At 35.2% G+C, this 22,602-nt stretch overlaps 3 protein-coding genes across 5 annotated transcripts; 2 read left to right on the top strand and 1 right to left on the bottom strand.

Moving 5' to 3' along the window:
• The first annotated feature begins 3,412 nt into the window (after positions 1 to 3,412).
• LOC107220851 (NEDD8-conjugating enzyme Ubc12) lies at positions 3,413 to 5,163 on the top strand. Its single transcript, XM_015659615.2, has 4 exons — positions 3,413 to 3,655; positions 3,744 to 3,838; positions 4,071 to 4,277; positions 4,802 to 5,163. Exons 1-4 carry the CDS (start codon positions 3,553 to 3,555, stop codon positions 4,940 to 4,942), a joined length of 546 nt encoding a protein of 181 aa, XP_015515101.1. The 5' UTR covers positions 3,413 to 3,552; the 3' UTR covers positions 4,943 to 5,163.
• Positions 5,164 to 9,846: 4,683 nt separating this feature from the next.
• Positions 9,847 to 18,667, bottom strand: LOC107220847 (importin-7). Its single transcript, XM_015659610.2, has 19 exons — positions 18,186 to 18,667; positions 17,631 to 17,712; positions 16,068 to 16,221; positions 15,810 to 15,968; positions 15,485 to 15,641; positions 15,171 to 15,361; positions 14,919 to 15,092; positions 14,650 to 14,795; positions 14,405 to 14,568; positions 14,185 to 14,304; positions 13,694 to 14,020; positions 13,432 to 13,618; positions 13,060 to 13,283; positions 12,716 to 12,808; positions 12,315 to 12,541; positions 12,007 to 12,212; positions 11,613 to 11,888; positions 11,038 to 11,181; positions 9,847 to 10,962 (listed from the first exon to the last, which is right to left on the bottom strand). The coding sequence occupies exons 1-19, from the start codon at positions 18,267 to 18,269 to the stop codon at positions 10,895 to 10,897; spliced, it is 3,183 nt and encodes a 1,060-aa protein (XP_015515096.1). The 5' UTR covers positions 18,270 to 18,667; the 3' UTR covers positions 9,847 to 10,894.
• A 1,446-nt stretch (positions 18,668 to 20,113) lies between these two features.
• LOC107220844 (fibroblast growth factor receptor-like 1) lies at positions 20,114 to 22,460 on the top strand. 3 transcript variants are annotated; one of them, XM_046746185.1, is made up of 5 exons: positions 20,114 to 20,619; positions 20,739 to 20,862; positions 21,095 to 21,300; positions 21,400 to 21,613; positions 21,690 to 22,460. In XM_046746185.1, the coding sequence occupies exons 2-5, from the start codon at positions 20,853 to 20,855 to the stop codon at positions 22,217 to 22,219; spliced, it is 960 nt and encodes a 319-aa protein (XP_046602141.1). In that variant the 5' UTR covers positions 20,114 to 20,619; positions 20,739 to 20,852; the 3' UTR covers positions 22,220 to 22,460. The 3 variants fall into 3 exon arrangements, with proteins under 3 accessions (XP_046602141.1, XP_015515093.1, XP_046602140.1); XM_015659607.2 differs by having other exon boundaries at positions 20,115 to 20,619; positions 20,739 to 20,937; XM_046746184.1 differs by having other exon boundaries at positions 20,115 to 20,619; positions 20,697 to 20,937.
• The last annotated feature ends 142 nt before the right edge of the window (positions 22,461 to 22,602 follow it).

Genomic DNA, 22,602 nt, shown 5'->3' with positions numbered 1-22,602 from the left:
AAACATAAACAAATTAAAATCCGTAGACTTCCGATTATTGTATTTTATAAATGCTATGATTAAGGCAGTACAGATTTACTAATGGTGAAAAAAAAAAAAAAAAAAAAACCATTTCGCAATAATAAACGTAGCGGAAGATTTAATACAGAAGCGTGTCAACAGGCGCTTCCTTAGCTATAACGATAACGATGAAGTATACTTACGGAATTCAATGTAGTTGTCAACATTTATCAGGATTATCTATCTCAGTGCATACAACAAAGTGAACACAAGATAGCGGCGAATCAAACCAACAATTAAATTTAAACTGCGAGAGATTAAAACAAGCGTGCTCAATTGAATACATAAAAAAAAAAAAAAAAAGATAAGGAATTTTGCGCACAGATCTAAACCTGATCAAGATTTACTTGTGAAATGGTACTTAGATTTGATACATAAAATAAAAAATGCTCGCAATATGTTAGTTACGATGTTATTTTGACTACCTGGAATTAGGAAGAGGCGACATTATTCATATTCTACAAATAGTTGTTACATTATTCACGTCATAATTACAGAGTAGGGTTATTATTATTTTCCAAAGAATATTCAATTCTCAATTGCGGGACTGGAAAGTAACGGGGACTAAATTAACTCGAACCTTTGTTCGCGGATGTTGGACGAGGATGAAGTTAGTAACTTTACTGCAACGATACATGTTTAGGATAAATCGTTACTTCGCACTTTTAGGAATTTCTGAAATTTACTAAACAACATGATAAACAAAACATAGTTTTATTTGAAAAAGTTCTAAAGTTGCGGAATAATGATTTTTTCTCTGATGTTTTGTTATGTTAATGTGGCTAATTTCACGAGGTTAAGATTGATTAATTAAGTAATTCTGTTTCTACCATCTTTATTGTACGGCAAAATATAAAATGAATTTCATCGTGAAATATGAAGGGTGAAACATGGAACGATATTTTAAAGTGAAATTTCACAGCGATTTCTTGCTTTATTATGAAAATTAGTTAAAATCAAACATTAAATTGCTCCGGTATTTAGTTTGTTAAAAGCGTATATAAATAAAGACTGCGGGTCTCTCTTATCATCTTGGTAAACTAAGTTATTAAACAATTAATATTCATTTCAACAAATTTTGGGACAATTTGTTCAGTCCATCTTTTATTTCTTCGATTTCCGCACATATCAGAACATGTGTGAAGTTAATTTTTACATTTATTCATATAAAAAAAATGTGTGCAATGATTGATATTTCATTTGCGTTGGCGAAGATCAAAGGTTTCTATAATTATAACAATGTCTTTGTTCCTGTATTTATCAATAACTGTATAGTTTTATCTGCCTACAAAACAACTCAAAGCTGAAAGAATTTGGTGGAGCTCACAAGTCTAAAATAAAAGCCAAGTTTGACTGTAAAATATTTGAGTATTGATTTATTTTTTTAAATATATGTATAAAAACTCCATTATTTTCAAATAAAATTGGCTCTAGGTGGTCGGTGAATAAAAACAGGATCGCTCGATAAAAAAAAGGAAGGTAAATAATGCCGGAGCAATTAATCGCAGTCGCATGAAGTGCGGAAGACGATTTAAAATATATTTTCATAAGGCTGAAGTTAGTAACCTTAATGTAGCGACATACCAGGATAAAAAATCGTCACTGAGATATTTGAGAATGACTTTCAAGGAGTTGGCTTCTCAGAATACTAATATATTTTGTTTACAATGGTTTATTTACTTTGGAAAATCATTTTTCCTGAACATACGTCGTTTTACAGTAACGGTACGTTGATGACTTCATCCTTATGTATTTTCAGTGATCGAGCATGCCAGCAAAATGGTAAAAGAAATTGTCATAGTAAGTTTTTTCATCAAGTCAAAGATTAGCGCAACAAAGGAATATGATAGCAAATGAAATTATGTGAAATCTTAAACCTATTTTTATAACTAAATTTAACGTACTTACAACAACTCGTCGAGGAGAGTTGCGAAGTTGGGCAAGTAACATGAATTAATAAACGCTGCAACAATCCCTAGTTTATTTTATAGAGCACTAAAACGTTATCAACGGATTTATCAACGACCGTGGCTAAGCGTTATGGAAAATTAAATATTTACCCTGATTCGGTTGCCACATTAAACAGACTCCGGCTGAATTAATAGATCATAAATAGTTCGTTTCGAACAATTTAAAACGTTAAGAATCGAGTGCAATTAACTCATAGTAACATCTCTCGTTAAATAAATATTCGTATAGATTGACAAAGGCGATATTATACATGTATATATCGTATTACACGTACCACATCATCGTTGTGCAAATTTCGATTATCACTGACACATTACACACTCTACGTAAACACTGTAAACATCGGTACTCTACAATATCATTATTACAGTTACTTTCTACTATCGTTTCGTTTCATCGCCGCGACAATTCCCGATGCACCGATGTCAAAGAACATATATATATTATTTTTTTCTTCTTTTTTTCGTACAGTGAAAGGTTCACCCAACCACGGTGCGACAGACTTCACTCAAAAACACGTGACTGCGCGGAATCTTGAACAGAGCTTAAGATTTGAATGTCTCTTACAGCGGATCACAATTTGATATATTATTGCATTTGTTTAATCTTATCTGTACCCTAGTTTGACCATTTATTAGATATGAACGGTTATCAATTGTTTCGAAGAAATATGTTAAAATATTAACCTATGAAAGTGAGAGAAGCGGTTACCTAACGCCATCGCGATTGGTCATTATAACTGTCTACTCTGCGAAAACAATGCAATCCTACAGATATGTGCCAATATATGATATATGTAGAAGAGTAAACATGCTGTACGTCATTTTCGTACGTTATTTTCGGCTGCTAGATTCGTTACACCTTTTTGACCTTGCTTATGGCCACGCTATTCCATGCATACGTGGACTAGCAAGACTGTCTACGCAACGCGAATTTATTACACTATTTTTTTACTCAACGTCAAAGTAACAGAGATTTCAATGGCGATGTTTAGAAGCGGAGTTCACGCTGTTAGTATTATTTATAAGTCTATGGAGCCACGCATCGCCAAAGTGTCTACGTTCACTGAACAACTTCAAATACGGATCTTGGAGTAAAAAATTTTTTATCCAATGAGGAGATGGTCGCAGTGGCGCTATTTTCGACTGAACCAATCTACCAGCTTTCAGCGTTCAGCCGTTAAACGGTGAAAATTTTTAATTATAAGCCTTCAACAAGGTATCTGGCCATTCGCGACGGAATCGCGTTGATTTTTTGCGATAAATGTGAGCAGAAAATAGCCGGCGAAAGTGATCAAGGTCAATTAATTTTCGTATTTGTGGTTAAAAAGACGTGAATTTAACTATATGGTGGAATATTCGCGAAGCGTGAATATAGCCAGGGGAGAGCACGGTCCGAAAGGCGAGTTATCCCCCTTGTCAAAAATTAGTAGGTTCCAATTTTTTAATCTTCTGTGATTTTGCTTGAATTTAAAAAGTATTTGTATGCCTCGCTATATTGTAGCCGAACTTAGAATCTAACATGATTAAATTATTTTCACTAAAACAAGCGAAAAAAGATGGCGAATCACCAAGGACAGGAACTCAGAAAAAGGCCTCAGCAGCGCAGTTAAGGATCACGAAAGGTTGCGATTTATCATTTTTTTTATCACATAACGGGATACGATTGTGAAAGAAATATTTAAAATAATCTTTCCCTTATTTTTATTTCAGATATAAACGAACTCAACCTGCCAAAAACATGCGGCACAGAATTTCCAGATCCAGATGACCTGTTGACTTTTAAACTAATAATCTGCCCTGACGAAGTACGTATTTTACCACTCAGAAATTCTCAGTTGTTTTCATCATCCTGTCGCTACTTGTTGCGTACCAAAATTTCAGTTAGTCAAGTTTCTACTGCAGCAACTTAGTAGCGATTCTTTAAGCTGTGCTAACTTCAGCGCAGATCGCTCATGCCTGTATCTCCTTCTGTTCTCTGTTCGTCGCTCGATTGACAAATGAGCCAAAGTATTCACCTCGCATTATAATTATTCTTAGGGTTTCTACAAAGGCGGAAGATTTGTGTTCAGTTTTAAGGTCGGTCCAAACTATCCACACGAACCACCTAAAGTAAAGTGCGAAACGCAGGTTTATCATCCCAACATTGACCTGGAAGGCAATGTCTGCCTGAATATTCTTAGAGAAGATTGGAAACCTGTATTGACAATAAACTCGATTGTCTACGGGCTTCAGTATCTCTTTCTGGTAAGTATTGAACACTCTGAATTTGCGTCTCTGAACTCAATGTGCTTACTTTCATGTATTTCCAAAACTTACATCTTGACAATATATTGGGCAAATATTTTAGGCTGAAAAGTATCGAACCAAAGAAATTGGATAAGTTAAAATAGTTTCAACCTTGCAACTGAAGTCGATCAAAGTATGTTTTGTTCACACAAAATCTCTCGGATAAAAACTGTTATTAACAGATTTAGTAAAGTCAGATTATTGCACATCTTATGGTACATTTGTTACATATATTATGCATGTAAATAAGTTTCCCACAAATCATCTACCGAAGATTTTTCCTTGAACTTCTCAGTCGACAAGGTTTCAATTCAGTTTCACTCGAATCAACTTCGGTTGCACCTTTTGAATCATTATTTTATTTTTATTGTCCATTGGAGCTTTTTTTTTTTTTTAACTAGATTGTACTAATGAATAAATCTTACAATTTTATTCTTATGCCTCTCGTTTGTTTATTTTTTCTTCATTTTCTCTTTACTTAGGAACCGAATCCTGAAGATCCTTTAAACAAAGATGCGGCAGAGGTGTTACAAAATAATCGAAGAGTATTCGAACAGAATGTGGTGAAAGCAATGCGAGGTGGATACGTAGGGTCATTTTATTTTGAACGGTGTCTCAAGTGATACACCGCCTCCTCACCAATGCTGTATACAATCCTGCAAAGACTCAGACTTAGAGGACAAATACCAAGAGACTGGAGAAATGGAGGAGAACACAGTGTTCTAACGGTTACCTGTGTGTCTGCTTTATACATATTTACGTTCTTCACGTCTTGCCAGGCCTCCAAACATTTAATCCATCAAGTATTTTATGCTTTTGGCTAATAAACTTACTTAAATCTTCACAATGTATAGTTCACTAAATAGAAGAAACCAAAAATTTCCTTGACAGGCAGTTTGCGTCGTTTAAATAACAGCAACTGCACAAGCTTTAAAAAGTGGGTAGATGCAATAAGGTGGAAGCTGCTGATCTTAGGTTTCGAATTTCTCAATAGCGATCAGAAGGACACCTTGAAAGCAGTGCTGGCTATTTTAGTAGCTGGAATATAAGTTTATAAGTGGTGCGAAACAACCGGTCGATGGTCGGGATGTAACGAAGACTTTGAGTTTTCAAAGAGCGGGGACTGTAAAAGTTGAGTAGAATATTTACATAGAAAAAAGGGCGAATGTACGATTGCATTAATTTTCAAAGTAGGATGTCCGAAAGGTGGACCTGTCCATCTTCTACATCGTCGATGAAATAAAATGATTAAAAACATCGCACGTTATTTTAACTATCTTTCGAAAGTGTGATTTGTACATCGAGCTAAAGTAGCGCAATTTTATGAACCATAAAAATTTACCTGAATACTTCCAAAGGAGCGACGATAGAAGTAATCAGCTCAGACCGGACATATCTTTATTGCGTCAGTATGTAGGTTGCGACCCATACAAATCTCAATAAAAAGTCTTCTATGATTGCTAGATAATAGAACCCCCGAGTTTATATGGGATGCAAAACAACTGGTCGATGGTAGCGATGTAACAAAGACTTGGAGTTTTCAAAGAGCAGGGAGTGAAAAAGTTGAGTAAAATATTTACTAGAAAAAAAGGGGAATGTACATTTTTATCAATTTTCAAAGTGAGATGTTTCAAAGGTGGATCTCTTTGTTTATTTCGGAACCCTTTGCTCTCAAACGACAAAATTGGTGGGGCATGATTTATTTTGCGCTTGTGCATATAAACGCACTTTGTACGTTGACGTTGAAAAGTTGGGTGGAACTTGTTTCATGATAACAACGTGTTGTTGGTGATAGGATTGATTAATTATTATGTCTTGTAAAAAGTAATAAAATCCTATCCACGAACAATGTATAATAAGACGACGACCATTTTACGTTCTGTTCTGTACTGAATCCGATAAATTGACACAATTACAACACATGATTCTACAATATTAATTCGTCAGAAAAAATGCTGAACTTTTTTACTAGCCACTCAATATTATATAGGTCATTGATGGAGTTTCTAAGGAGGTAATTGCATGAGTGATACAATCGCGTAACGCTCTTCTTTTTCTAAATATCTGCAGAACTGACTAACTGTGATGGGTAAAGCATTGGTAGACTTAAGTATCTAATCGCTGCATATTTGAACATAATATGTCGCTGAACGAGGATTAATTAGGGTGGAATTTACGTTTTTCCACATCTATGTACTCCTTGTAACACTATTCACATCTTTAAAATCTTATAACGATGAATTTATAGCACAGCTTGATTTTATGCGGTAAGTTGGGCATGTGCGCAAAAGCTGCCGTTTATTTTCAATAATCTAGAACAATTCGCAAATCACATGTAAGAGTGAAAATATCTTTGCCAAAGGCAGAATTTGAACCAAGTAATAACATTGCCTCTTCTTTTTTTAAATACAGTGTACGTAATCCTTTGCGTGTCAGCGAAAGCGCTTGTTTGATTATATGGACAGGCATTTTCGGTGAATGGATTGTTTGTATTTTTTTTTTTTCTATTTAATAAAGTTTAGAGAGGACTATTGACGTACCATAAGTGCGCCTTGATACGAAACGTATTATAACACACAACGTTAACAATGTAACTATTGTATTAATAATAAATCCGATTAAATTATGTTTGGAAGTAATTAACTGATTTGTTTCAATACCTTTTTCAAACTTGACATAGCGCAATTCGTCTTACACAGTTCTATGATTCTCCGTTCGTACATGGTGGAAGAGAATTTTTGAGTTGAGATATAAAATGAATACCTTTAAAAACTAATCTGTCTTTATTAATGCTGACAAATTTCTGTAAAGTGGATTCTTCAAATCACTTAAATTGTTCGAATTAATCAAGAAGTAAGGCAATTTTTTCTAATCGTAATACCGACTTGCGCTTGTCAAGAAATTTCATGAAGATTTAACTATAAGGACACGGTGTGAAAAGAACATTCTGCCAAGTGCGGAGCCACTTTCAAAAAAGTGAATGTACGTTGTGGTCTCGTGTGGTTTGTGGTTAAAGGCAAGTAAAAAATAGTCTGAAACATATGATATAGAAGTAACGTAGCTGGAATTTCAAACAAGCAGAATACAAAGGATGACGAAAAAATTAAGAGGGGTTTACTATGCTTAATGAAGTTTATTGCGTGTGACCCATTTTGCAGACTGCTAGTTACGTTCTTTTATTTTCCACCTTTACGCACAGATTGGGTTTCCGTTCTTATTTCCTAAATTTATTCAATTTCGACTCGAGAAAATAAAAATATTACATTTGACTGTGTGCAGTGCTCCGAATGAAAGATTATACCCTATAATCTGAGATATTACATACAATTATGTTTTTCCTTTTCACTTTGTTTCTAATATAAATTCAAATATTTTTATCTACGACAGCGAGGTCTTATTTTTTATTTATTTATTTATTTATTTATTTCGCTCAATTTATCATGCTTTTTATATTTGGCATATATATGTATTTACTTTGGAAATTTTACACGATTAAATTCACGCTATTACCGTGATACTATATACAAGAAAATCGATGTTTGAAACTCGTTTAATATATCCTCATTTTATCCCCCGTGCGCGTTTACAATTGGCAAATATACAATGCGGAGATCTTTCGTGAGTTCAAAAATTTCAATAAAAAAATACCATTTTAAAGGATTTGGATAAATAAATGACAAGTATAACTTTACCAGCTGCATTTCAATTTTAATAGCGAAGTTTTCAAGAACTTATACCAAATATTAAAGCACCAACATAGCTTCTATTTTACCTCCGACCATATCTTATGCACAAACGTCAAGAAGTTATAATTTTATATATATAGAGCATATGTTTCACTTAGATTGTTTGGCTTACTGTCTCTATGATTATTGTTGTTATTATTATTATTATTATTATCATTATCATTATCATCATCATCATCATCGTTATATAATTTAAATATTATATAAAAACTACAAAACGGCAAAGGGTCCATTATTATAAATAAAGATTTCTAGATAATAGAAGGAAAAAAAAGGAACAATTTCATTTTCATTATTATTATTATATTTTAGTATAGTACCTATGAAACTTATAAACTAGAGAAGTGTCCTGGCCTCAGTCCGACCTACAGCAATGCTTTACTGTATTCTTTAATTTAGGTCCCATCTTCTTCGTCATTTAAAGGCACTTTTTTGAAAACTCACTACCCGAAAAATCTGTCCATAAACAAACAGATTCCCAAATCGTTATTCCAAATTTGACCAACTCAAACCTGAAAAAATCGTGTATATGAAAGAAAATACGTTAATAGAAAGGTTGGAAAAAAATTTAAAAACAAAAAAAAACAAACAAACAAACAATATTATGTTGCGAAATTTCAGTCAGGTTGTAATTGGGACTAATATTTCAGCAAACTTTATTTAACAATGTATTTCGAAGCGTAAAGTAGCGAATCGTTCCTCAAAACTATCGGTAATATCGTATTCTTAAAGTTTGGCGAATAATGAAAATATAATTGTTTATTCAGCATGTCCGTAATTTTGAATAACTAACAACATCGATTGACACAACATATTCGGCAGCGGTGAATCGGGACTTTAAAAAACAATTTCAGATTTGTAACTACAACAGTAACATTACGTCAAAGCACTATGTTAAATATAATATTAATCTTAACGGTCGTAGTTGGTCAATTTTGGAAATAAATGTGATGAGTCTAATTCTGTATACTTGACTAAACGACTGGCGAAAAGAAAGAGATTAAAAAAACAAAAAATAAAAAAAAAAAAAAATAACCAAACGATACAAATTGAATAAAGAAAAAAAAAAAAAAAAAAAATTATCTTACTTCTTCACAAACACGATATTAAGTATATATATACAAAAATCTGTAACGGCAATTAATTGACCTGCATCTTTCAGGTATTCGTCATTATTAGGAGCGCTCGCACAATGCATCGATCCACTTCGCTAACCACAGCACAGAACACCCCTTTTTTTTTGTACGCCATTATCGTTTTGGGCTCTGATATATTATTATAATAATTTTAACCCCCGTTCATCCCCCCCCCCTTGCCCCTGACCCTCCCCTTCTTCTCATCGTCCTCTTCCTCTTCCTCCCTATTCCTTTGAGGGTAAACTGTGTAACATAGTAATTGAATTGAAGTAGATATTATTATTCTGGATATTTCAAAATTATATACGTAATTTTGTGCCGTGGTGGACAAAAAGTTGTATAATAACGGCTGGGCGTTAAGACGTTAAGAAAAATAGTATGAAGATAACTTTAGATGGTTATACATACATATATGTATATAGATAGGATCGCATGCCGTCTCAATTATTGAAAATTGATTATCTATAAATACATTTAAATAGAGAATTCAGAGAAAATATAAGACAGAAAATAAAAAAAAAAAAAAAATAAAAAAAATTGATTATATCGGTAAAAATATTTTTTTTTTTTTTGGTGTGTATAGTAAAAATTAGCCTTTGACATATTTATATCAACAATTTAACAATTTTTTTTTTTCTTTTTTTCTTCAACAAACATTTGTATAAAGTAAATTTGTTTTCTAATGGGACATTAAACTCATTTCCAGCTGGCACCGAGATACTATATTATTGTTATTGTTATTATTATTATTATTAATATTATTATTAAAGAGGTACAGGTTGCAATATTGCCTCTATACAGCGCAATTTGGGGATGCACGGACTTTCCTTATATTCCTATCTCTTCAACTTTTTTTTTTTTTAGTCATAAATACGTAATTATATCTCAGCCATTTCATATTCAGTTCACTAAATGTGGTATTATAATTATCATCATTGTGTGTCGGTATTTCGTACTTTTTTTTCCATCAACTGAACCACTATTCTTATTCATTGGCACTATTGATTTGATTTTCACCAAAGATCGGATATGATATTAGGTTTTCTTTAAATATTTCTTTAGGAAAAAAAGAAAAAAGTTTATATTTCTCCTGGGTATTTCGAATGTTGTGACTAATAGAGAAAAACAAAAACCATTCGACATTTTTATTTTTTCACTCAAAGTATAGCCTAGTCTTTAAGTTGTGAAAAGATAGCCCAGTTGATATGGAAAGCAAATCCTATTATATCATCATAGCCTTTGTACAACTCTTTAAGCAGGAAAAAATTAGCCCTTGTAATAAATAAAATAAATTTATCTGTTCGTAAGTTTGTCAGCAGTTAATTTCTAGTGTCGCAATTGATACAGATAATTGTTTGCGTCACAAATGGATAACAGTGGCGAAAATTTTAATATTTATAGGCGTATGTTATTGGCAACACGACGTAGCAAGAACAGCGCACAAAACGAAAGATATTTTTCCAAATACATTTAGTACGAGCATTGGACATGATTGCCTTGTTACAAAGTACATTTAGTTTATACATAAAAATAGTAAATAGGAAATGCATAATGTCTTCGAAGTGGTCGAGTTACAGTCTCGTACTGTAAGTGTCCAATTTCATTATTTTATACATTATTTATTCATTTATTTATTTTTTTTTTTCTGTTTTGAAATTTACTTATCGTTCTAGAATAAAATCGTTAGAATATCTTATCGGCTTAAAGGGGTTCCACCAAAATTAAACGAAGTTGGTACAGTCTGCTGGTGGAAGGCGTATCCTGCAACGAGCAAAGAACGTTTTTATACCATTCGCCAAGTTAGCAAATTAAAAAAAATCTGTGCAATAAACTTACCACCACTTTGTTCAATTCTTTTACTTTCCAGGGCTGCTTTACGTTGATCGGCAAGAAGAATTATTTCTTGCAATGCTTTCTGTTGTTCAGATGTCAAGTGACTCGTAAGAGCTTTGTACCAAGGTTGGTCTGAAGCTTCGATGTCTGCAAGCAAATGGTATTCGAATATATATATAATATATATATTCCTTTACTTTTGTTTTTTATTTTTTCCAAAAGCGATTCGTATTCAGAATAGAGTGCGATTAGAATCTGTCATAAATATATGCGCGGCATAAAAATGTTCACCTACAAACGAACACAAAAGGCTTTTTATCGCTTTTTTTTAAAACAATACTTACCTCCAAGTCCAGCAATCAACTCTCTCAACGTAAGGTTATTTGCGTGATACAGTTTGATTTTTTTTTTTCACAACAAGGAAGGTGAATTTCATTTTACGGATATATTTTAGGTGATCAACCCATAATCGTTTCAATTTGCGACCGAAAAATTGTGGTATTGTTTAGGAATTTTGTTTACGAATGCTCACGTCTAAGAGTAATAAGATTCTCCCTGTAACAAGTAAATATACTGACTTTGCATGATTTCCTTGAAGAAAACATATTCATCTTGATTGGTCTCGTCGGAGTCTAATGGAGTCGTATAGCTCTCCAGAGCAGTTTCCTCATTTGCTTCATATTCAGAATCGTCATCATCGTCATCGTCGGATCTATGATCTCCGTGACCATCTCGTATCGTGCTGGTCATATTGAATCCATGTTGGCCCGACGCCTTACTTACTTTCTCTTGCAAATTCTCAAGATACTGTTGACCACTGTCGTCAATTTCATCTTCGTCCGATGACAATACTTCTGGAAAACATAAATTTTACAGTCACTTGGTTTGTTGATCTTTTTGTAAACCTTGAACCGCGCAATGAGATTTTCCTTCTCATTATCGTAACACTCGTAGATGATCGGGGTTTTTTACCTTCTTCTAAATCACTTTCTTCCTCGTCGTTATCGTCGTCGTCGCATTCAGCAGCCTTTGCCGCATAGGCTCGTTTGAGTCCATCGAACAAAAGAATTAGCGAAGGAATAATTTGTTGAGCGCATTCGTTGACTGCAGCCGGTCTTGCGGGCCCCATACTAATCAAAGTGCACATTCCCAAAACGCAAAGTTTTCGATCGTGCAGACTGAAATACAGAGATTAATAAAAACTGAACATTCCTCTCCCGATTTTGCAAGTGAGAGACCAAAGAAATACAGTCAGACGGTGTGTGGACGATTCTACATACCCCAGAAAACAATCGGTATCGTGTATCCATTGCTTAATGAAATGTGATGCTATTGGTTGTGTAGATTGTCCAATAGTGCTTTGAAGTCTGTCCATAACTTCGATGCACAGAGCCGGATTGTAATAAAGCGCGGCAATAACTACCTGAAGGCACATTGTGCGCAGCTCTGACGTCTTCACTTCTCTCGTCAAACGTTCCAAAACCAATTGTATCAATGATGGTATACACTGTGAAATAAGGTGTGTCAAATGATGCTGCGCAAGCTAATGAAAACATGAAAAGTGCATACTTCTACAGACAGATGTCTTAAAGAAATTATAGAATGGAAGAATTAATTTTTTATCGATGAGACGTCGACTGATGACAAGATTTTTTTTAAAAGTGTAAATGGGAACACGCACCTGATCGATGTGACCTTTGCATTGCAAAATAATAACTTCCAACAGCTTAGCAGCATGGCATTCAGGATCCTCGCCAGCGTCGCCAGTTAAAATCTATAAAAAAGTAATATTACAACTTGTGTATAATTTACATGCTACTTGACATCGTTGGTCATGTTATAAGTCCAAACGGGACAGACACAAACTTTGTTATACCGATTGCTGTGAAACTTAGCAGTGTTATTCACAGGATTCAACTTCGTTAAGACTTTTTGCAAAGCCAACAAAGTTGCTGTGGAAAATTTTACAACAATAGGAATCACGTAGTTGTTGTCCGTTCACCTTTTACGATATTAAATACATACAGCTTTACACATGTTGAACATGGCTAATATGTGATTTTCATTTGAAAGAAAGGCTGGTGTGTCTACGGTGATGTAATTATGAAGTGTCGGCATCATGTCTGTGAAGTAATCAAAACCGTCCTTTTGGAACAGCTGATAGATGAGTTCAAGAACTTTCCACATATCCTCCGAAATAGTCTTTCCGGTCAAGTCATAAACCAACGACAAGGCTTCTTCGTAAAACTCTGTGAACGACAATCGAAATTCATAAGTGATTCAAACATTTACATCCAAATTACCGTCAGATAACAAGTGTTGTTTATATGATGCAGAGGGAGTTTATAAAAGAACTCTCTTTCAAATTCACTAAATATCGTCTTTTAGATTACCCACCCATAACACTCTGTCCGAAAATATGAGCCACTACTTGTAGTACAGTCGGTTGTAACTGAACCATTATAGTCGGTTGGTCCTCCATAACGGTGAGCAGTGTTTCAATCGTATTTAGAAGACCCATTGCTGTTATAGCCTTTTCATCACTGCCCTCATCAGTCTCCAGTACTTGACTGAAAGTCGTAGCCTAGAAGCAAATCAATCCGAGCAACATTAACACAGCAGAACCGATTTTCCAGCAGACGAAATTTGATTCACTCACCAAATGCTGACAGATTTCAACGGCGATAGGCATTAGCTGTTCCGTATATGTGTAAACTATCTTTTGCATCACGCTGGTCAGGTCGTCGTTTTCAGTTTCCCTAATAATTGTTAGAAGTTCTAACGTAATTTGCTTTATCAACGGTTCGATGTACTTCTGCGCTTTATCCTGTGCAGAAAGCAGCATCTGCAGAGCGATTGCAGCCTCAACTTTGACCGGCAAGTCACGATCATGCAGAAGCGCATTTGTCGTCAATCTAATAGCTTCTACCAGAATTGCTTCCTGCTTGAACTTGATCTCAGAGAAGTGATGAAGGAACCAACAGGCCTGCAAACAAAAATTTCACTATCAGCGTTGAAACAATGAAAAATATTCAGCCAGTTGTCTGTAAAGCTAACCACTTGGCGAGGTTCGATTTTTAATCCATCGAAATCCATGTGAACAAAGTATGAAATACACAGTCTAATTCATATTTGATAAAATAATCTTACCCTTGCTCTCATGTGACCGTGTGGACTCGCAAATTCTGGGAACACATACTGCATCAATAATTTGTCCATTTCTTCTTTGAATATTTTCTTCTTCAACAACACTTCCGCCAAAGTTCCAGCCTGAAATTTAACATTCATAAATAATTTTCCATGTAATCTGACAATCTGAATATGAAGTTTTATTACTAAGCTATTTATCGCAGCTCTTTATTTTCCGTACCATATGAAGGGCTCCATCTTTTTGTCTAGGCTCAGCGATGGGACTGGTTAAAACTTCCATAATAAATTGCATGGTTTTCGGTAACATATTTTTCCGCTTTTTACACGCAGAGTGTAACAACGTTTGCGCAGCAGTTACAGGTGAAACAAAATCCTCAAAAATGTCTGCGAATAAAAAAGGATCAAATGAGAACCGACGAGCAATTTTTTTTTTTTTTTTAATCTGAAAACAACAGATTTACTCACCGAATTTAACTCGAATGTATTCGTGAGGATCAGTCTTCCAGAGTTCTTCGTCTGCCGGAGAATGTGATAAAATTGGAAACAGCACGTCACGGATAATCTCAAACATGTGCGGCTTCAAGAATTTCCACGAATATGCATGGCTCACTCTGCATGATCAGTGAATATGTCGACCAATTGTAACAATAAACAACCACAAATGTTGAGGTGAATAATGGTTTTATAGCAAAAAGGGAGCGTAAGGTGTTTGGTATCAAAGAGTGTCAACTGACCCCTGATTTATGTAGTTTATCGACTGCTGTAAGACTCTGGGACAAACCCAAATCTTTCTTCGATACTGATCCAAGATTTTCAGCAGAACTTCCAAAATACCTGCACTGAAGGTCTGCAAATACCATTCGGAAAATTCTTTATATTCTACGGTTACATTTCCTGGGCTGCCATATCTGTCGAACAGAGAAAAAGAACACGCCATTAACGGTATGTTTCACAAGGTTTATCTGGTTACTTAAATTAAAACGCACCTTTCGAACATCCTGTGAAGTATGTGCAGTGCCCATTTTTTACATTTCCACCACGGCAACTCTGCACGTTCGTCATCAAATAATTCTAGATGCTTGTCTTCTAGGGGAACGGGTCTATCGGCGACCTGACGGACAACGTCCATCCATTGTGAGAATACTTCTTTCGAAATAAGATCCAGTGGAAGTGAATACTGTAAGGAGAGGTAATATATCCGGTGAATTCAGGATTAAAGAAAAACACCCTGATTCTCTCGAAAAAAGTGGTAATAATATCGCATTGATTAGCAAATAGCATAACTGAAATATGTAATCACCTGTGTGAGTGCAAAATATATTTTGAGTATTTGTTTCTGCAAAAGAACCGATTGTTCCGAGGGATCGGGTAATAGTCGTAATATCAGTTGGTAAACCATAGGAAATAAAAGGTTCATTGCTTCGTTAAGGGGACCCCTTTCTTCTGCCTTTTTATATCTGTAAAGAATAAGAACTCGTTTAATCGGCGTGCGTTGTTTGAGTAATATGTAACATAATGTATCAAAGTATTCGTTACAAAGATAAATTCTGAGTCATGTTAATGGTCAGATAAAGAACGAAAATACACGAATAAAGTCAACCGTACAATAAATTGGAGTAACTCACTCGAAATTCTTTACGAGCTGGTAAAGTGCGAGAAGTACTCCGGGCCAACACGAGGCATCTGGATTTTGAAGATATATCGTAATCTTGTCGACGATTTGTGTCCATCGTCCGGGAAAGTCATGTTTCACTATATTGCTTATGCAGACAGCTAATTGAATTCTGTATTAAAAGAGATGATACTTTGTGTGATGAATTGATGACGATGAGAGAGAAAAGGGCTTAGTTAAAAGGTGCAATGCGATAAATGATTCAACTAGCCTTATCAGCTCTGGCGCGTGCACCACAGCGTCTACTACGGCATCTCGAATCATTGCACGATCTTGTTCGTGTATACTGAATGGCACGGGAGCTCCAACTTCAACCTCACGTTCAGCCCAATTTGTTGTAATTAAATTTTTCAAATATATAACACCTATAAAACCAAATGGTTTTTCAAAACTTAAAAGTTCTTAAAGTTCGAGTGTAGTTCGGGTTTACGGAGCTTATAAAATTTAAGGTTCAAAATTCACTGAAGCTATCAAGAACCAACATAAACAGTGACTCAAAGTATTATACAGTCGGATTAAAAGTTCCTTGAGATTAATAAAATAAATACACAGTAACATGGATATATGGTGGTTTAGTAACACGGTTCGGTCGTTGGCCTCTTACAATTTGCTCTGTAAAGAAATTTGAACGAAATAATGTAAAATAGAAAAAGGCAGGCACAAAATATGTGCACAACTGAACTATTTTTCCATCTTGTCTATATTTAATCACCTAAAAGCGCTCATATTTCACATACAGATGTGATGTTGTTTGTAATGAAATCCATTTCCACAGATACTTCAAGCAGATATGCCAAATAACAAATATTTGCATCATAAATAAGTATGTAAATAATTCTGCATGTACATTACAAGGTTTGACATGTTTTCAATATATCCAGCTATGTTGTAAATTGAAGAGATAAACGGTTTTTGTGGTATTTTCAGAACTGTTATTCCAGTCACACTAAAATTATCTAGAAAAGTATGAATCCGATGTTAGTAAGTTGGGACGTATTTTCTCCAGACACTTGCGGCATGTCTAAACTCAATTTCAGCAACGACCGGTAAAATTTTGAAGTAAACAAGAAATGCTTTTGTAATCAATGTAGACATGTTCTTGCTGAATTAGGTAGAATTAGGTACACTTAAGTAGAATTTTACTTTTTGTTTTTTAAATATGTCATGATCATGTGTAGTTCAACTAATGGTGAATCAATGAATATGGTTCAAGGTTTACGATTTGAACTTTACAGCTTCAAGTATGGCGCTCAATTCTCAAATATGACTGTTTTACATTACAGTAAGAAAGTGAATAACAGTTTACAGAAATCAATGTTCAACTTCAGAGCTTGTAAATATTTGAATCAATGCCAGTGACGAAACGGAGTTACAAAAGAATTAGCTAAAATTAAATTCATGATCTGTTCTTGGCCAAAACTATATTCTTATTGGAATTGCGCAGACAGATTCAGAAATTAAATCCCTTCAGTTCCCAAGTATTCTACTATTGAATTGTATTTTGTTATTCTTTCGTGGTACGTGATAAGTCATTGGAGAATGATTACGAATAAAAACTCGAAAATGACTGACCGAAAAAAGTACATTTTCCCTATGTTTGAGCATGATTTTTTAACTTTCTTTTCAACTTTGCCATACCCAAAAGAATCCCTGATCGTTATCACTTTCTCAATTTTGTCGCCATATTGGGCGAGCAGTACAATTTTTCAAAAAAGTGAATATTGCGATTCAGAAAAACTTATTATTGAAACTGGGGATTTGTCATTACGCTTACCAGCCTGTCTGACTGGCATGTCGACTTCGGTAGACATGACGACTTGAAGAAGGCTCGGAGCGAACCCAATGATTTTATGGATCTGAAATTAGAATAGTTGCGTTGAAAAATACGGACTGTGTAAAAAGTATGGAATTACCAATGCGTGGAATGAAAACGATCATCGTTTTAATTTTCTCGCGTTTTTTCAATCGGGAAAAAATCATTTACTTCCTCTGCAAAGCAGAAATGGATCGGGCATCGAGAAGTTTGCAGACAAAGCGAAACATGTGCTCGTAAGTAACAGAGAGGGTATTATTATCGTTAGATTTCGCGCATGCCAATTCGGTGCCAGACGTGACATGGCATTAAGGGATAAAAAACTGAATTTGAGCCAATTTTCGAAGATCCGGCGTATGATAGTTTCCTAGGTTTGGAAGGGAAAGGGCAGAAGGTGGTTGCGGTGGCGATAGGAGCTCGGATAAAAGCCGCGAGGCAGGCACTCAAGGAGCAAAGCCACATGTCCGCGCGGCTGTCTAGTCTACCGGGATTTTGTACCACGAGCATATTTCATACCTGGGCGAGCTGTTCTTCGGCCTGTTTCTGCTGGGCCGGGTCTATGGTGGCGCGCAGCAATTCTGTCAATTTTCTCGGATCCATTATGCCGAACGGATTTCAAGCTGCGGTTACTACAAAATTTATCTTCAATAACACACGTGAATTTTCCTGTTAAATGCCTGGCGAATGTGACCCGGCGCATTCACCTCACTGCTCCCCTGGTCACGTGATACATCAACAATATGGCCGCGGACTGTGGCGCTCTCTGTGAACCCTCTACTCGTTTCGAGAAAGAAACGAAACCTCGTCGATATTCGAAATTCGAATCTGCCGTATTATTCCAGAAGATTCTTGGCAGTCGACAGCCTCTCCGCCTTCGAGGTGGAACTTAAACTCTTGTTTTTTGACGGATACTCCGCGGTACAATATTCGGATTTCGAATATGGGCTAATCTTTGACTGGCGCTTCAACTCGGATACTGGACAAACGGTCATAACAACACCAGACTCGTTATTGGTTGATCGACTTGGCTTTTGTCCAACGGTTTCTTGCCGCCCTTCACCTTGCCTTAATTCGTTTATTTATAAGCGTGGATATCGTTCCATCCGCACGTTTTGGTGTCATTGTGACGTCATTGTCGGAGTACCGAATTTTTATAGCCTCGAAAGCTTGATCGAGAGATAAAACTGTTTCATAATACTCCTCGTAAAGATTACTTTGATGCTTCCGACTATTTTACGTCAATAAAATATTGCAAAAACAATATTCATCTACCTGAATGTTGTATATCTTTCTCTGAGAATATTTCAAAATTTAATTTTTCCGCTAGATGGCGGTTATCGTTGGTTGGATTCCCGTTATTATGTTATTGTTGAGTTAGGCAGCGGAAAAAAATTTTCGTTCAATATCACTGATAGTTGAAAAACGATTTGATGTTTCTTGTATGAAAATCTTAAAATTACCTTTATAAGTGAAGGTGCACGTTCCTTCCTATAAAAGATCTGATGATATGATACACAGACGTTTGATATTAAAACGTCATGACTGTACATACTTCAAAATTCAAAATCTGCAGGAAGCAAATGATTTACAGCGGCATATGATTCAATATGCCTAATGTATGAAACGCTGCGGAAGGACACAAATTTTTCAAAAAATTATCACATTACAATAGTATTTGATTCTAGAACTGTCTACTTCTCTATAAGAAAACAATTATTGCATTATTTTGCAAATTACAATAAACGTCACGTGTGTTCTTTCTGTATATAATATGCATTATTGAATGTTACCCTTATTTCTATACCTGCAGCTATGCGATTCCCTTTAGCAGAAAAAATATCCGTAATGCAAAACTCCTACTGTCTGATTTTTAATTTATCACCCGATATTAATTTTTCGACACGGAGACTGCTGTGCGTATTTTATTTGATAATACTGACATTTTCCTGGTCATGGAAAATAGAAAGGTGAAAAATTATATGAAGCTACAATATATATGATTATATGAGTCAGAAATGGTATATATTAAAATGTATAAATGATCTAGTCTCATAAACATATTCATGAGTGATCATATCTGAATAAAAATTGCATTCTCCAAAGTTTCAAACTTGTACGAAAAATTTGGAAAGAGTTGAGAATGTTTAGTTATATCTTCTAATACGCAAGTAGTACAACAAATGAAGCATACCTATAGATAAACGCACCGATTCAATTGACCAGATTTCAGAGGAAATGGATTTAAAATATGAATATAAGACATGCGTATATGTGTGTGTCTACACGCACACAACATTGTTACTGGTACGCGTACCTTATCTATCGGAGATGTATTTTTGTTCATATCAGTAACTAGCCAATATCTATCTACCTATATCATACATACAAGCATGTGTATGATTATCTATCAACCAGGCTGTGTTTGTCTACACATCTTCCCATCTGTCCATATCAGTAGCGCGTTATGTGTGGAAGGATTTCACAGTGCTCCAAATCCTCAATTACTGTTAAGGCACAGTGAATCAGTTTGAGCGTAAAAATTATCATAAATACAATTGCCGTAAAATTTTGACATTCCTTAAATTAACGTCTTTCTGTAAATTTGAGATTGATCAAGAATATAATGTGAGATTAACAGCAACTATATATTGCAATAACATTGATCTCTACAGATGTAAACACAAACAATGTTTGCCAGATATATTAATTATAAATCATCCATTACCGAGTTTTAAATTTTTCTCAAAGATTGTACAACTTTCATTGTGTCAACTTTTGTTACTGCCGGTAGAAGGTGTAAAATTGGAATGATATGGAACGGCGAAATATGGTGCGCTGCCGATGTGATTGATTTATGAACTAGTTCCGTTAGCTGAGATACTTATGTATCAATTACTGTTATATAATAATACTTGGAATTATAACCACTTCATCATTTTACGTAGATAAGGTGAAGTGCAGAACATCACAAGATCTATCATATGATTGACACAATATCTATATAAAGCAGTTTCATAAAATTTACAGGAGAGAGCATCCAGTACAAAATTTAAGAATAATATATTTCAGATTTTCTAGACGTAAAATGACAATCAAAATGTGCAAAGCTATGTCACTGAATTCACGAGTCTAAGTAAACCATCGTTGTTACCTGCGCGATTAAAAGAAGGTCTGAAGAGAACAATGCACATCGGTACTATTATATTAATAGTTCTGAGTCTAACCATTTATTCATTAGCTGTAATTCATCAAGAACCTGTTTTCCCCAGTGAGTTTACGAAGAGCTTTTACTAATGTGGCATACCAATAGCTGATAATTAAGCTTATTCCTCAACATTATACGTCATTTCAAGAAATACAAAATTTAGTTCGGACAATTAGCTATTTTTACAGCCAATGATAAATATGCAGTTTGGCAATTTCAGTCTGGCCATTACTGACGTACTGGTCCGACGCAGAGGGTCACAAAGAACTGGAGGTGTTGGGCACTGAGACTGGGAAAATTATAAACATCAACAATAATAATGCAAAAGGTGGAATCGTCCGAGTTTGGGCTGGAAAAACTCTTAATCTGAGATGTCATCCGATGTCCCATCATTCTGGACATCGTCAATATCAGTGGCACTTTTTGGTAAATTAATAATAATCTGTGATTACTGAATTGTCTGTTCAGGCGGTTTGTTTATTCATTACCACAAATAGACTGTATGTACCGTGGTCGTTTGTACAGCCATGTGGTCCAGGCTATAATCAGCAATCGTGCAAGATTCTAAGAAGCAGTTTAACCATCGACACAGAGTGGCAAGTCGTGCAGAGTCAAAGCCAGCTTGATGAATTAATTTTAAAGACAACGGCGGAAGAGGATAGCGGCTTGTACAAATGTAGCACTATTCGAAACGACGGTACTTTTAAGGTACTGAGGATGTTTCAGTTGGAAATAATAGGTAAGAGAAATTCCCAGTGCGATAGTTTGAGGTTTGGACTTTGCTTATATCCCATTTTTCAAAATTTATTTCAAAGATGGAACGGTTCACGCGCCAAATATCATAGAAGGACCGTGGAACGTGAGCGTCGCTTATTACGGCAGAGATCAGAAAATATCTCTTCAATGCAGAGTAACGTCTAGTGTACAACCGAACATCGTATGGTTCAGAAAACTTAACACTGCACCAAGCAAAAGAGGAGAAGATGTGATAATCTACAGAGACGCCGGGTGGAAAATGTTACCCAGCAATCAGATACATCTTGGTAATCAAATATACTTATCCAAGCTCAGTTTTGACCAGCTCAGTTTGGACGATTCCGGGTATTACGCATGTATTGCAATCAATTACAAAGGTTGGACAATGCAAGAGGCTCAGTTGAAAGTCTATTTGCCTTTCAGCTCGAGTTCCCTTAACAACACAGGAAAAGTTGAGCAGTGGGTGGGATTCAAATTTTCCAGTCTTTTTTTAATACCTGCCTGTTTAGCGTTAGTACCTGCGTCTGCATGGCTTTGCTATCTATATCACAAACCCCGGAACAAACAAAATGTACCGTTTGTAAATTGACTTTCTGTGATCAGGCTTAGGATATTCTCAATTTAGAAGATTGAAAGCTAACATGTTCCAAGCTCTCTTCATTAGAGAAGCGATTTTCAATTGCCAATTTGTGAAGTTAAAAAAAAAAACTGGACTCTGACGATAACTTTGCAAGTGATGACAAATTCCCATGATTTTGTTGCAGCATATGTATACGATACTTTAATGCATGGTGAGAATTTCACTTAACAGTGAATATACCAGGTGAGAATGTACATAGAAAAATATTAGATAGTTTATTTACTATTTTTTTAAGAATGTAGCCGAGTTATCTTTTTTCATTACTCATTAAGTACTGTTGGCTTTTTCTTTCAACAATCGCATTGGTGATTAAAAATAATCAAGCGATGCAA

This window comes from Neodiprion lecontei, chromosome 7 (assembly GCF_021901455.1).
Source record: "Neodiprion lecontei isolate iyNeoLeco1 chromosome 7, iyNeoLeco1.1, whole genome shotgun sequence".
NCBI classification, from domain to species: Eukaryota; Metazoa; Arthropoda; class Insecta; order Hymenoptera; family Diprionidae; genus Neodiprion; species Neodiprion lecontei.
This window is presented reverse-complemented; position numbering and strand designations above follow the sequence as displayed.